Below are 15,615 nucleotides of genomic sequence, written 5' to 3' on the forward strand. Positions count from 1 at the left end.
TAATTTCAGAAATAATGTTGCTCCTCAAGGCAGAGAAGAAGTTATTGTAAGAGAGAGGAAAAAAAGATGGAAAACTCTGGAAGATAACCTAGACAGATTGGCAGCAGCTGGGAAAGGGGAAATAAAGGTGATCTCTTAATTGCTTTGTAATCAACCCCCTACATATATATTCACAGATTAATTAGGTCTCATATAGAACTGAGTTTTCAAAAGAACAGTGTTATACAGATATTTTTATTTTGACTAGTGCCATTACAGAATTTTTCGACCTGTAGAACATTTTTTCCTTTTCTCTATATGCCCTGAAATAAAGAAAGAGAGATTTAAAACAGTAAACCAGTGTAGCAAAATGAAGACACTAACAAGCCAAGACTGAGGTTAGACCATGCGGACTGGTTGCTTTTGATGACATGCAGTTCTTGCACAGCAATCAAGACACTATGCTGGCACCTCAGAGACTTAGACTGGCTTCTTGATATGCGAGAGTCCTCTGTGATTGGAACAGCCACTTGAGGCTACATTTAAACACGATACAGTGGTATAAAGAGATAGTAAGTTTTAGGCACTGTTCACAAAGAACCTACAAGCTTAAGTAAAATGCTTACGCTTCAGTTACAATACATGGACACAAAAAGGTAAGCATGAATGGATTGACAAGTCTGTGTGACAAAGAAAAGAGAGGATTACACTAAGCTTCAGCTACCTCTCTTAGAGCTATAACCAATTTTGTTAAAATTAGGGTGAGGTTATTCCTGTTAGCAGTGGCCAAAAAGAAAAGTAAAATGGTGTCATGCAGCCACATTCCCATGTGTTCTACTTGGTACACATCCCAAGTAAGTGGTGACGAGGGCACCCTAAGTCTCTTCTCCCTCCTCCATCCTGAAAGCACAACGGGGGGGGGGCGGAAATACATAGCTATCCCTAGAATGGGGACTCCATGCTTCTAGAGGTATGTACCCCCATCAGTTCAGAATGTCTTTGACAAATATTTTATGTTTTTGGAAGAGGAAGAATTAGTAGTATTATTAAAGGTACTTCCAGCGATATAAAATCAAAGTACCTAAAAGATTTAATTACAAAATACAGTTTATGGGCCTCGAATGTCACTTTACCACTCTAAAATTAAGTATTATCCTGTACAATACTTCCAGTGGTACTGCATTATTTACAGTGTTTGATTTTTATAGAAAAATTCCTGAGAGCATGACTGCAAGGAACTGAAAAGGTAAGCTGAATTTAGAAAACAACTTATGGTTTCTGGCCATCACAGGTGAAAGGCCAGCATCTGAGTAAACAAAGTGTGATCCCTACAGGGCTGTTGGGCAGCAATACTAACATTCAGTGCTCTGGCTAATTAAAGCTTGTTTTTTAAGCAAGTTTAGTGTTTTTATGCTTACAGTCATATGGTAATATGCAAAAGCAAACAAAAGAAACTCTGACTACAGAAATGTGAAAGTTTTGTAAGAAAATATACCTTTGTGGTTTTAATTGGCTAATAATTGCTTTTGTCTTACTCCACACTGTTTCCAGTGTTTCCTCCACAGCCTAAAAGAAGAGTTTTTAAAAGGAATATAGAATTATCTTCCTAAACGCTGGTAAGCTGGCTTCCTTCATTGTTTGAGGTTTGAGGGACACCTTGCTGGTTACAGAGCCTGTTGGATTCCAAGAATCCTTAATAAAAAATGAGGTGCTACTAGCAACACTATTTTATCCCACTTCTTACTAGTTCCGGCATGAAAACAGAACTGGAAACTAGAAATATGACAGTATGACTTCAAAAGGTTTTCCTGTATTTCAGCTGGTTTATTTTCTAAATATATACATATAAATAAACTACAATACCACCATCCTCCATTTCTTTTCCCTTTTTACAGCCTTGCTGTAAAAGCAAAGCTTCCAAACAAACAAACAAAAAAAGAAGCAATAAAGGACATTTTTTCCTCCCTAGTGGACTTTTTTCCTCTCCTATTTAGTAAACCTTTTATTTTACTGTTGAAATTAACATTTTCCAAGTAGTTACAGGATTTTTCTCTTACAACATGTTTTTGCATACCAGAACAAAACCCTTCTATTTTAAGTGGCTGCCACAAAGAATGGGGACAGATTAATAAATGTCTACATAATAAACAAACAACAACTGATAGTTAAAATTCAGAGGACATTTCCTATGAGACTGTGCACAGCCTGAATAAATAACTTGTGTGAGGCTAAGGAACAGACATAGTAACATTTTCAAAATGGCACACGATCAAACCAAGAGAACTGCACTCCTGCTACAAAAGGCAAGGAGAGGGCATATACATGTTAAGCTCCATTGACTCTTGAAACATGGAGACCACGGACAAAGAAGAGCAGTATCTATACAGTGGCTTGTTTATTGCTGATCTGTGATAACGCCACTCTGGGAATTTCTGCCCTACAGAAAAACAGTGAAACTGCTTTCTGATTACACCATCCATCTGACCTACAGTAACAGCTGTGAAGTAGCGCCTACTAACATCCATAGATCTTGGCTTGGAAAATGTTAACAGTACTGATTGGGGACAGAAGTGGTGGCAGATGTCATTGCTACTAACACCTCCAAATTTTTGCAATGTTACGCTTTAATAATAAGAAGATTGTTCTGAAAAGCCTTAACTCTACTGCAGTTCTAAAAAAACACAAACCAATAATTTACAAGATACATTGCTCATATTGCTGTGCAGTTAGAGCTCTCATTTAACTCCTGAGAGTCTGAATTGACAGTCTTCAGTTTGCCTTCACACATGTACCAACAACTGGAAATATTAAAGAAGTCTAAACCCAGGACTTCTGAAGAGAAAATGTCTAGAAGGCATGGAGCACTGATCAAAGACAAAGTTACAAACAAAAGGAGGCATCCTATGGTGTATCTTGAGCTCGGTGCAGGACAGCAAAAACCACTCAACTGCCCTTTCCGGCGAGGAACTAACACCTACAAGGGATTAGTTCATTAAACTGCTTGTAATTATCAAATGCCTAGAGTTTTGTTGTAGTGCTAAAATAACTGCAAAGCGTAATGAGACCAACAGTTATTCAACAAAATCGAGAATGCTGGCAAATCACATTCCATTTCCATCAATTTCCACTGATTATATGTTTCCTATAAAATTTAAAGAATAAAGCCTGTTAAAATAATTAAATTTACTATTGCATTGTGTATCTTTATGTAAACACTGGCACTCAGTAATATGTAGAAGACCCTTTGAAGACATTCCATAAGTTGTGGCACATTTTCCCTTGCTTCCTATGGAAATAAAGCTACAACATTAGTCTGTCTGCATATCTCTGATCCAACAGAGCAGTGATCTTGCAGACAAATACGGTTAAGAGGCTTGAAATGCAAAATGTAAAAGACAGTCAAGTCTTACAAAAAACAACCATTCAGGATTAGGACAGCCCTAACAGCAGACATCCATGGAATACATGGATCTCAGAAAGGGAAAGGCTTAAACTGGTATTTCCAGGTCCAAAGTCAGTCACAGATTAGAAATCCAGAAGAAATTAGACTGACTGCTTCCCAAATGGACACTGAATGGTAAGAAGGCAAACTAGAACATGTGAAGGAAAAAAAGAGGAGGCAAAATTTTGTTGAATCATCTAAGTGCATACAGACACTGAGCTGCCTTGTACTCCAACACTACATAACCTGTGTTAGAAAACATGCTCAGATGTTTCCAAGGGAAAGCATTTCCCTTTCATACATCCAGTAGTCCTCTACAGCAAGCTGACAGATGAAGTGTTTTCCAGAAGATGTGCCTAATGCACGCCCCACAAAGGAGAGCCATGTTTTCAGTACATGCTCTGCTTGGGGTCTTCAAAGTCAGCTGAGAAGACTGGCAGGTTCAGCCCATCCCAAAGAACGGCATAGCAGCTCACAGCACCAGTTTCCCCAACAGGCCAGAGCTCTGAAAGACATGACTTGGACTTTCTGTGTAGCATCCATGGGAGCTGGAAACCAAAATTGCATAACTCCACTTCTTCTTTAGGAAGGAAAAGTCACTTTTAAAATTATAATTCCTCATTTCATCATTCTTTTTGTTGGTAACTATTTCATAAAAATGAAGGCATAGGATGTTGGGCAAACTCAGTCTGGATTCCACTTACAGCACTCATAGGGATATCCCTAGCATTGCCAATATCAAATGTGAAATGTAAATACAAAGCAAAACTTATATACAAGATTTTAGCTTATTCTCAGGAAATTACCATAAATTGCTCTGTCTAAAGAATACTTCATAAATACATTTTTTGGAGTGCAAAGACGTCCAAGCCCAACATCTGAGTCAAATACAGCATACTTCTGATGCAGTAAGTTTCTGATGGCAGCCACAAATAACAAGGCATATGTTATTTCCTATATTTCACTACACTTTAAACCAAAACACGTGTAAAGGAACGTGACCTGAAAGACAATGCAATGTGGTTGCAGAGTAACAGTGAAAATTTTAGATTGCAAGTAACTTTTCTAACAATCAGTGATGACAGTTTTACACTTTTAAAGCACTGCTCACTGTAGTACCTGTATAACAAAGTCCTTTAATCCTGTTGAAATCTGGCATTGTAACCGCTAATTGGTTCTTAGGGTCACAAAGTATATACTTAAATTTATCCCCAGATGACATAACATTACCGTTACTCTACAGAGTCTTTGCAAAGCATGATACTGAAAAAGTAACTGCTGCCCTACATAATTCTTAAAATCAACAATTTCAATCTTACAGCTTTAATATTCTTAAAAAAGAAAAAAAAAATCACTACAAACTGCTAGACCTAATTAAGCAATTAATTTCTGGAATGTTTTAATGAAGTCATTTATTTCTTATTATAAATTAAGTCAATGCTAGCACAGTGTTGGGGTTTTTATTTTAAAGATACATGAAAATTCCCAAACAACCTTAAATTGGTTAGGAGCTTAAACTACTGAAATAATCCATTAAATATTTACAAGAAGAAAAAAGAAAAAATCAGAACTTCACAGCACCATACCTGTGCCCTTGCATGAACTTCCCCAAGGAGACCTGAGTACTGCTGTTCCAGATCCTTTTTTTGTTTCTGCCAACAGCTTTCCTGTGCTTTCATCTGTTCAGCCATTTTGCTAAAAGCATCTTCTTGGCTCTGCTGAAGCTCCTTCATAGTATCGGATTTGTTCTTGCAAACACATTCTAGGTGAGATATCTGTATGACAAGCATTTAAAAAAATGTTTTACCTCTCAAATCACCTTTTTACTTTAATTGTAGTTTAAGCAACAAGCTATTCCAACATAAAATCAAAATAGTAATTTCTTCAACATATTTATTAAAACTAAGTAAAAGCCTTCCACAACAGATTACTTACTTGAATCTTGCAACAAAACCAGGACACCAAGACATATTTTGGAATAATTTCTTTTTCTTGGTTTCAGTTTTGCCATGCTTATACCACACCTTGCAGATATCTGTTGCCTTCTTTGTTGGAAACCTGAACTGAATGCTTCTCTTTTTTTTTTTTAAACAAGTGCATTAAATCTTGTGCTGCTAAGTCAGTAATCTGAGTATAAAAGTAGTCCTTCAGTAGTTTGCAAGGACTGCAAGCAATAATGAAAAAACAGTCCTTAATTTTGTTTTTTGTTTTATTGGAAAGCCAAGACATTCCGTATATTATGAAGTATTACAATAATTTCAGGAAATTTTAGCATACATAATGTTTTTCTCACAAGTAGTTCATTAGTTTATGATGTGTTTTCAACAAGCATGAAGGGATTCACTCCGTGGTTTAACTTTGCAGTTCCCAAGCAAACTAAATGGAGTAATGAATCAAGCTAACAATGACCTCTAAATACACATGCCTGCCCTTTGTTACTAGAGAATACTAGCAAGATACCTTCCAAACAGATCATACAAAACCACAGAAAAATTTTATCCTCAGAAAGCAGGTACAACACAGGTAACAACTCTGCCCCAAATCCCAGAAAAGCTGGTAAGTACATGAAAAGAGCCCTAGAGACCTCACAATCAATCTCAATAACCATACTAAATTAAAAAGCAAGAAACAAAATGACACAACTCCCCCGAACTGCCAACAATGCTCATTCACTTCCACTCCCTTTCCTCCTTTACTTCAAAGGGAAAGCAGAAATGTACATCCAATCTCCAAAATCCAGAATTTATTTTATATGAACCCATTTTAGTAATTTCCATTGACTGCTGGGGTATTTATTAAACGATGGGCAGAGTGAAAACAATTCACTGTAACCATCCCCATCCCTTACTCAAGCCAGAAGAGTAGTCACAATTCCAGCAGCTGAAAAATATCCAAGAGCTTTTCCCTTCTGAAACAGGAACAAAATGTCAGGGAAGCCAAGATCTGGAGTCACTCTCCTAGACTGTAGGACTAGTCTGATCAATGGAGGCAGAACATTAATTGAAATCCTAAAGAGTGGCATATGTTAGCCTGTGGAGCAAGTTTAAGTTATTTTAAAGGGGTCTTTCCTCTCCTAAAAATGCAGAGATTTCTGGGGAGAAAGGTTATGTCAGCTTACTCACACTAAAATAATTCAGAAAAGTACAGCTTCTCCCTTAAACAAATATTGACATGTTTTATAAAAATAATTATTTTCTGTTGCATCTCTGAAAATAGATTTCATAATCCAAAAGTTACAATTAAACCAAAAAAAACACACTGGAATTTTTTCAGATAGTACCTCTGAATCATAAACATATAATTTATATAATTTAAAGATGATGTTCTGGAGTAAGTGCATTTTGTTTCTGTTTTACGCTAAAATAAAGACTTGCTTTATTAGTGTAAATGACTAAGTTCTTTGAATTGCTTCATCAGTAAGATTAATTTATTTTCTTTTAATTAGGTCCCTGTGGCTAATATTGGCTAGTACCATTAGCATGTCCTGCACAGAAAGTGGAGCTTAGAGACTTCATACAGACTTCAGTCACATTTACATGCCCACAGCAATGGCATCAAACTGAGTTGTAGACAAGCCATAATTAATGGTATTGAATTATTAACGTCCAAATTCTTTTTGAAATAAGATGAATGTCAGTCCTTTTTAATGATACTGTGATGTGGACAAATGTCACTGAATTTAATAGAGGTAGCTGGTGCCTAAGGACACTTACCTTCTCATTAGCCCTGTTGAGGTCTAAGATCAGGGCATCAACATTCTCCTGCAAGACTGCACAAAGCTCAGACCACGAGAATCTATCTAGGATGCCTTCTGGTTGTTTTATAAGCACACAGCCTGCTACCAAACGCTGGTATAAGCTATGGAGGAAGGTTAGCTTCTCCTGAGACAAAAACAAAACAAAACAAAACAAAACTGTTGTATCTGAACAGTCCTAGAATCCAAAGAGATGCATCATTTTTGTAGGAATGTGAGCCGAAAAAAACCCACAAAGCTCCTTCTCAAACATTTTCAAAAATGATACCATTAATATTTGCAATCATACATATTAAAGCCAGAGTAAGAAAACAGTTTTTACAAAATTTGTCTAATTTGACATAGTATATAAATAAATAAAGACTAATCCTGCAGTGGTCACAGCCATGACCTCATACAGATAAAAATTTCTGTGTTATTAGATACAGTTTGATCATTCATGTTAACACTTTAAGGAACATTCAAATTTTACCCACTTCAAATATCTGCGTAGCATGCAGAAAACTGCCTGACTGGCTTGGCAGCACAACACACTGTTTATACAACTATGACTCTAAAGTCTTTGAGAAATGGCTTTTGTGTGGATTACGTATGACTAAAGAGCTAGACAATATAGGATTATAGCTTCATCAGTTAATTTCCATAAGCCATGCTTCATTCATTTGTACTCACTTTAGGCAGTAGTACAATAAATTGATGCAAGTTATGAAGTTCAGCAACAATAGCATGCAGCAGAAACTACAGCCTTTGTCCTTTTAGTATATATTTGCAACTTAGCAACTTCAATTAAGACAACAATAGAAAGCTGTACCTCAAAAGCCACAAGAAACAGCTTTTATTCAAAGTTGGTAAACCACCCTAAAGATTCCCATTGTTTCCTAGGGCCCTTGAAAGAGCCTTTACATTAAGAAATTGTGCATGATCGAGATGGGGAACTATGGTTTTTCTGAGCCCTTTCCATTATACTAATGTGCATTTTCTCACAATTGTTTCATGGTATTTTAGGCAACAAAAAAAAATGTAGTTTAGTTTAGTTTGTTTCTAGCAGATCCCCTAATATCTCAAGGAAAATCCAGTGTGCCACCACAATTACATTTTTGCTTGAGCTGTGATAAACGAAGGATGGTAATTATCCATTCAGTGTGAAAAAAGGGATCTCAAACCCAAAATTAGTTCACACATGTTGAACGCAACCACAGTGTTGTAGACATGCTGACTTTACAATATAGCCAGGCTTCCAGTTTCTTTTACTTTAATCATTCTCTGATGTGTAAAACAATTCCAGCTGCTTCATGGGGACACTACTTAAATATCAGTCTGCAAAAGGAGTGGAAAGAATGTTTCCTTTTTACTCAGTTGGCATCTGTGTCCAAATTTGTGGAATTAATGAGCTCAATGTGCATGACAACTATGGTAACGAGTATCACTGCTGCTGCTAGTATAGAACTGCTTTATTGGAGGAGGAAAAGCAGCAAAATTAACATCAGTGAACAATCATAAGGAGTGAGATAACAGTTCTGAAATAAGACTTCAGGAAGCAATTCCCATATACAGCACACCCCAATGAGCTAACAGGTCACAAATAACAATTTCTAGGTTTTATGACAAGCAGGCAATACTAACTCTGTTCCACATTTACTATTTATCAATTGGTATGTGAATCGGTAATTAACACCACATGATGACGACACTGTTGTATGTTCCAATTGTAAAACTTTTTTGTTAACTTTTAATTTGAAAGAAATAATTGTTCATCAGGAAAAGATTTTTAAATAAACTCAGTTGTTCAAAAATTCAAAATACTGGAAGGGTTAAGCTCTTAGTTCTGATACAGAAGGAAAGAGAATCAATATGTCCTGAGTTCCTGTAGATATTAAATACATATTTCAAAATACATCTCTTAAAATCATATTTTGGGGATAAAACTGTTAAGACTAAGAGTAACCATCTGATATATGTAAATGTATAAAGTTGAGATTAAATAAAGACTCTTTTTGACAGTCATCTTGTCTCTGGTAATACCTCCATATCCTTCTGGTAAGCCCTGGTAAGCTTCTGGATTTCATTTTCAGATTCTGTGGCACGTGCTTTCTCCCTCTCCCAGCACTGCTGTACATTCTGTAGTTCCATCTTTAAAGTTCCTATTAAAGTCCCTCTGTCTGCACACTTAGTGTGCAGATGATTTAACTCTTTATTGGCATCAGCCAGGTTATCCTGAGTTTCCTGTAGAACACAGGTATGGAACAGAAAGGCTGGTAAGAATTTTACTCTATAAAATGTTACTTTAGTCCAGTGCTCAGCATGCAAGGAAGCAAATAGTTATACAGTCACAAATGTTCATAAGACTCCAGGCTCAGCCAACCATATCTTATCAGTAACAGAATTTCAAAATTGACAATAGTCCTTCTCCACAGCTGGCAACTGAGTTTGCATCTCTGAGAGTTAAAAGCTCCATGATGCAGTCGCTTTCAGAATCCCCTCTACCCCTGCAACTGAGATGCAGAATGCATGGATGTAAGTTATCCTGTGCACAGGGGAGAGCACTCAGAGACAGTGAATAGTGATAGCCAACCTCTGATCTGTTACAGCTGAGTCTGCAGGCAACACAGACAGCTGTTGGTACCCACTGTATTCTTTATCTGCATGATAAAAAAATGTGAGGACCATGGTAAGAAATTAATAAACAGAAATGGTCATAAATACAATCATTATGTTACCAGTACCAAATCTCACAAGGTAAACAAAGAACTTAACACATTACCCCTTTTCAGCCAAAAGATGGCTGAAATACACATGCTTTCCTCTACTACAAGCACTAGATTTCCAGCACTGCTAAAGTCTGCTAAAGGTCAAACTGAAAGCATTGTTTATTTTTCACAAAATCATAGGTGTTTGTATAGGAAGTAGGATAGAAAAGATGCTGCCAAATTCATCAGACACAAAAACTTCTAAACGAAAATACTAAAAGATTAAAGCAATGTTAAATTTCTAACTCAAAGGTTTTCAGACTGGATCTAGTTTTCACTCATATATACAATTTTATTAGCACAAATTTAAAGAGAGAAGACAGTGGTGTACTGCCTAAAACCCAGCACCATTGGTGTGTAGCAAATTCAAGTTTTTGCACAAAGACAACAAGTATCTGTCGCACTAGTTTGCAAAATTCGTAGGTGCCTTACAAAGGTGCTGTAACAGAGGCAGAAGTTTTAAGCCTTCTGAACATAAATTAGTGAACAAAGTTCAGATCAGATGAAAGGAGATCACGTGCAAGTATCAATTAATATGAAGATTCAATAAGTGTTGCAGAATTATCTGTGATTAAACTGAAACGATAAAGCAGCATATCCCCAGCAAAAAAAATCTGAGAAACACTGGGAGTAGAGACATTCTATTTTGGCAGTAACATAATACACTGCCAGTTGGGAGATTAAGTTTAACCATGACCTCAGGACTTCCTCACTCCCTTGGCCACTGATCTAACCAGACAGGACATTACAGAAGTGGTGTGTCAGCCAAAAGCAGAGACAAAAAAAAATCTTGTTCAGAAACTAAAGAAAAGAGATCTCAATTGTTTTTATGAGCTCCCAGGTACATTTTACTTTAAAAAGTTTTGGGCTGTACACTGTACAACTGTTAAGGATGACCTGATGCTTCATACATTTATAAACTTGTCTGATAAGCACAGACAGAAGAAAAAAAAAAAAATCAACAAAGGACAGCTTTAACAAAATGTGCTTTCATAGGAACAGAGATAATTAAATTCTCTTCTCCTTTTCTTCAGAAAAAGTTAAGAAAAAAAAATACTGATGCTGGTTTCAATATAAAACAACACTTTGCAAATTGGTAAATCTATTTCAATTTTTTTCAGAAGTGCAAGCATTTAAATGATCCGTAATGTAGTCTAAGGTGGTAGACAGAAAAAAGCAGCATGCAAAGGACACTAGTCTGCTCAACAGACTACAATAACATAGAGAGTTATATTGATAAGAAAAAAAAAAAGACACCTTAAATCCAGAAAGATACTTTTTTTAGAACTTTCAAATTCCATGTTAAGTTCATGCAGCCATACCTTAAGGTCTTGACTTAAAGCACACCTTTTCTCTTTGGATATCTCAAGTTCTTTTGTCATCTTTTCACACAAAGCCTTCATTTTCCCAAGCTGTGAAAAACACAGAGGACCAACAGGCTTTTACAGAAAGGTTACATAATCACTCACATATAAAGGAAGAATTATCTAAATAAATGTAAAAAAAACCACATACACAAAATGTAAACTCCATACAATCTCAATAATGTGCTAATATAAAAAAACACTAAGTAACACTTTTATAATCACTTAAGTCAAATAGCATTGGCAGAATCCTAAACTGAGTCCACTATTAACTTTGCCATTGACTCTCAAAATATCTGACAAAAACACAGACTTTAAAATGCATTTGAAAGTGTAAGAAAATTCAGATTATGATCTGGGGAGTGGTTTGAGAGAACAAGTTTTCAAAGTCAGTGGCCAACATCTGCAGAAACTGTACAGCTACAAGTGCAGTGTCTACTTTTTACTGAGTGCTCAACAGCACTCACACACCTGTAAAAACCAGCAACATTCCCAAGACGTATGGTGACTACTGAAGTGTTCACGGTGTTACAAGCAACCAACTTAAAGGTAGCTCATGAACATAACGTGTACTAGCTTTACTATCCACTTTCAAAAAAAGATAACATCATATCATTATAATCTGTCTCTTTGGTTACCTGATGATGAGGTTAGCAATACAAATGTCTGAAAGAAAGCATCAAATAGAGATGTGCTGTAGTGCAGGTTACTGCCAGCACTTGAGCATTAAGAAGCATCTTGGAAGTAAAATATTCCATTTACAAAATTTACAGATTACTTTGGAAATGATATTTTTGTTTGATCTAAAATCGGGAGACCTGGCAGAACCCTTAGAAATAATTGCAGTAAATCACAGAATGCTACTGGAGTATTTCCACTTTTGTTGCTGATTTACTAACCTCTCTCTCCTCAAACATATTCTAGCCTCTGCACTATGCAGAAAGTCAAAAGCTTGTTATCTGTTGAAAACAAAACACTTACACACCTTTAAGTCACACAAATGAACCAGATTTAATGTTTAATGTTTCTCTAATGTTTAGCAGAGTGCATTAAAGGTAACACACGACAAGTTTACCAGCATATTTCACGTATTTATATACAGGTGTACGCATATATTAATAACACCATCAATATGTGGGATCTTGTTGAAAATTTCTCTATAAAAAAGAACCACTACATAATTACTCAAAACTAAACCTTTACTGCTGTGTATTAAAACATCCTGGTTTTATTGCACAGTGCCCTTCATAGTCCCTTTGTGCATTATTGTATTATTAAAAAGTTTTATTACTAAACATACCTAACATATAAAAAGCCAGAAACAGCGTTATCTATGGGGGTGGGGGGTAATCAAGAAGGACAGAGCACTGCCCTTTCTGTGCACCATGAAGGTGCTCAGTGATCTCTGGCTCCGTATGACAACTTCAGGGTCAGTCACATGCAGTCCTACTGGGAAGTCTTGTGGCAGGTCATCAGTTGGTCCTGCTCTGCTTGCGATTTATTTTCCTTGACAGTTCATTCTTCTTTCTGTCAGAATACTCTCTTTGCTTTCTTAGCAGCCACCCCCTTGGTCTCCCCACTGCTGTCTCTGGCACAGTTTCACAACAAAACACATCACTAAGCCAAAGCCTGCTGAGTCGACTTTTCAACTGTGCTGCCTACCACGTGACATTCCTCCTCCCAAATAACAATTCGCTGTGGGTAATATGTTCCTAGTTACTCTGCAGCTTCCAGACTTGGGTCTCAGAAGAGTTTCATAATGACTATACACATTGGTTCTCTTATCTCACTGGGAGAGACCTAACAGTCTTGCTGTTTACAAAAGTATAATTGTTTCCATGGTCACTTATTTTTGCGCCCGTTGAACAAACTCAAAGGTTTTGCGGGAGATCATTCTTTTCCCAATAAAAGGGGAAAAGCTGATATGCTTTTCAGCTGTGTTTTTTCTTTTTTTTCCTTTTTTTTACCCAAACATTGTGAGTGACTAGCTAGGCTATGCATTTGTCAAAACAAGACAAAACCTAGAAATGAAAAAACAGCACTGGCACTTTTACAACCTTATCACACCTTGCTTTTCTGTATTTACCACTTTTATCCAAAGATAAGCTAATTACAAGTTTTTACAGAAAGATTTAACAGTGCAGTTAACAGCCTTTCAAGTCACAAATTCATAAAACATTTACACCCAAGAGAATTACTTTAATCACATTAGCAATACAAATGAGAAAATAAATGCAAGATTGCGACTTTTCAGTCAGTAAAATAAAAGGCCAGTAAGACTGCATTAAAAACAGTTCATTTTTTTTCAAGGGTAAGACTTCCAAAATTGAAATATTTACGTTATTGTCTTAGATACCTTAAAGTATCAGTCACAGTCCTATTTTACTTGAAAAGACCTCAAAATAACACCAAAAGAGATTTCGTCATAAACACACTCATCTCAGAAAATGATGCCACTTTTTAAATGTGCATGGGCATGCACATTCACATAACCAGTACCAATGACTGTTGATGCCCAAATGTCACATATTTAGGAATACTGCTGTATACACTGCCCAACTCTTAAATCATCATCTTTTAACTGAAATCCTATATATGAATGGCTTGTTTTCCTGAATGTGTACTGAAAATAATAACCCCAATAGGCTTAATAAGGAAACAAAACGAAATTAAACTAAAAAGAAAAAAAGAAAACATCTCTTCTCCCTGTACCCCCAAACATAAGTGACACTTCACTGTAGGGCAAGCTTAGAGAAACAGTAGTGACAGACATTATTTCTTTGGGTATATGTGAAGCTGTCAACTCAACATTCCCACTCTTCTGACTTTCTTTACAAGCAAAGCGCATATACTGCTCCAGGCCAAAGGCGATACATATAGAGCCAAACAGTGCAAGAGTTACCTCATTAGACATATCTTCCAGCTTGTTCTGGTAAACTGTCAAGGTACACCTCAAAGTCTCAAGGACAGAGCCCCTCACAGTTTTACCTTTGTCATTGCAGGTGCCTGAAGAAAAATACAGAATGAAAATTAAGCCTTAAAGCCACAGAGAGAAAACTACTCACCCTGGATGAGAGGTATTAAAATTAGCTAGGGCTTCAGTGACAATACAAAACACTGAACAGCAGCCTTGTTTGCCACAAGAGATGCAGCTGAATAGCCATACTTTCACAGCAAATACAGCTGAAAGACATTTGTATAAAAGCTGTAATACAAGATAAAGAACTGTAAATTCTGGATTACATTTCTACCTAATGTATTTGGTATGCAGTCTCGCATATAATTTCTACTGTGGTCAAGTCTGTGTCATTCAGTCAGACCAGCCAACTTTAAAACCACACAATAACACACTTTGAAAAATGTTGCCTGAAAGTTAAATATGTTACACTTTTCCTGACATTATTTTGCTGTTGTGACTAAGCATGCATATTATAATGTAGTACTTCATTTACTCAAAGCTTTACCGAGCCAAAGATCACATGGTTATGTTATGCTTGGAGAGGTCTTAAAAACCTTTTAAATTATCTTGAATTTCATTCCAAAGGAAATAATAAAAAAAATTTATTATCTGTCTGCAGAGTCCTACATAATGTTTCAATTATAAATCTTAAAGATGATATATCCATTATATACACAGTACACTTATTTATTAAACCTTTAGACAGACACTTCTGATCTGGTTGCCTTAATTAGGGACATATGAACAAGTCTGAGCATTCCAAAGCCCATAGTACAATGTGCTAAGAGAGCAAAACAACATTGTATTGATCAAGAGGTCACAAGATGTCAGCTGATATTAAATTTCCAAGAACAAACTATTCATTTTTCTCTGGTGTTACAGCAAATACCAGATTATTGACAGATTCTTCTTCTCAGCATTATTTATATTAGTATGCAGCATTTATAGACTTGTTTTGTAACAAATGATAGCATCATCTTTTCCACGAGTCTTGACACGTTCTATAAGCAAAACTAACTTTACCAGCGCTAATACCGTCCTTACTTTGAAAAGGCAGTGAAAAAAATCTGTGGAATTTGAATTCTAGACAGGCTAGACTACCATAATTCCCACAATACTAAATGATGATACAGGTGTTTATCACCTCTGAAAAGTCAGCATCACTAAGCAATTTACTTAGGGTGGCTCACAAAATCAAATCAGATATTAAAGTCAAAGCTTTTTCTTTGGCTCTCCATAAAACTCTGTCATCTAGAGGAGGTCCACTTACAGACTTAGAAGTTGTGGGGTTTTATAAGAATGCTATGGTTAGTGTTATCTAATAAGCATGATATTCTACTCAAAGCACTATACAGAAATGAAAGATTTGT

General features: G+C 36.2%; 1 protein-coding gene across 5 annotated transcripts in view; it reads right to left on the minus strand.

The window, feature by feature from the left end:
- CCDC171 (coiled-coil domain containing 171) overlaps window positions 1-15,615 on the minus strand; it is a 155,420-nt gene that overhangs the window by 86,322 nt on the left and 53,483 nt on the right. For 4 of the 5 annotated variants that reach the window (XM_082074301.1, XM_082074299.1, XM_082074298.1 and 1 more), the window contains exons 11-15: window positions 14,189-14,292; window positions 11,245-11,334; window positions 9,198-9,398; window positions 7,135-7,302; window positions 5,008-5,196 (exon numbers count right to left, since the gene is read on the minus strand). In XM_082074301.1, the coding sequence (XP_081930427.1) occupies window positions 5,008-5,196; window positions 7,135-7,302; window positions 9,198-9,398; window positions 11,245-11,334; window positions 14,189-14,292 (752 nt within the window). The remainder of the gene's footprint in view (window positions 1-5,007; window positions 5,197-7,134; window positions 7,303-9,197; window positions 9,399-11,244; window positions 11,335-14,188; window positions 14,293-15,615) is intronic. The other variant, XM_082074302.1, reaches the window with a different exon arrangement.

Source organism: Streptopelia decaocto (genome assembly GCF_964273445.1).
Source record: "Streptopelia decaocto genome assembly, chromosome: Z".
In the NCBI taxonomy this organism is placed as follows: domain Eukaryota; kingdom Metazoa; phylum Chordata; class Aves; order Columbiformes; family Columbidae; genus Streptopelia; species Streptopelia decaocto.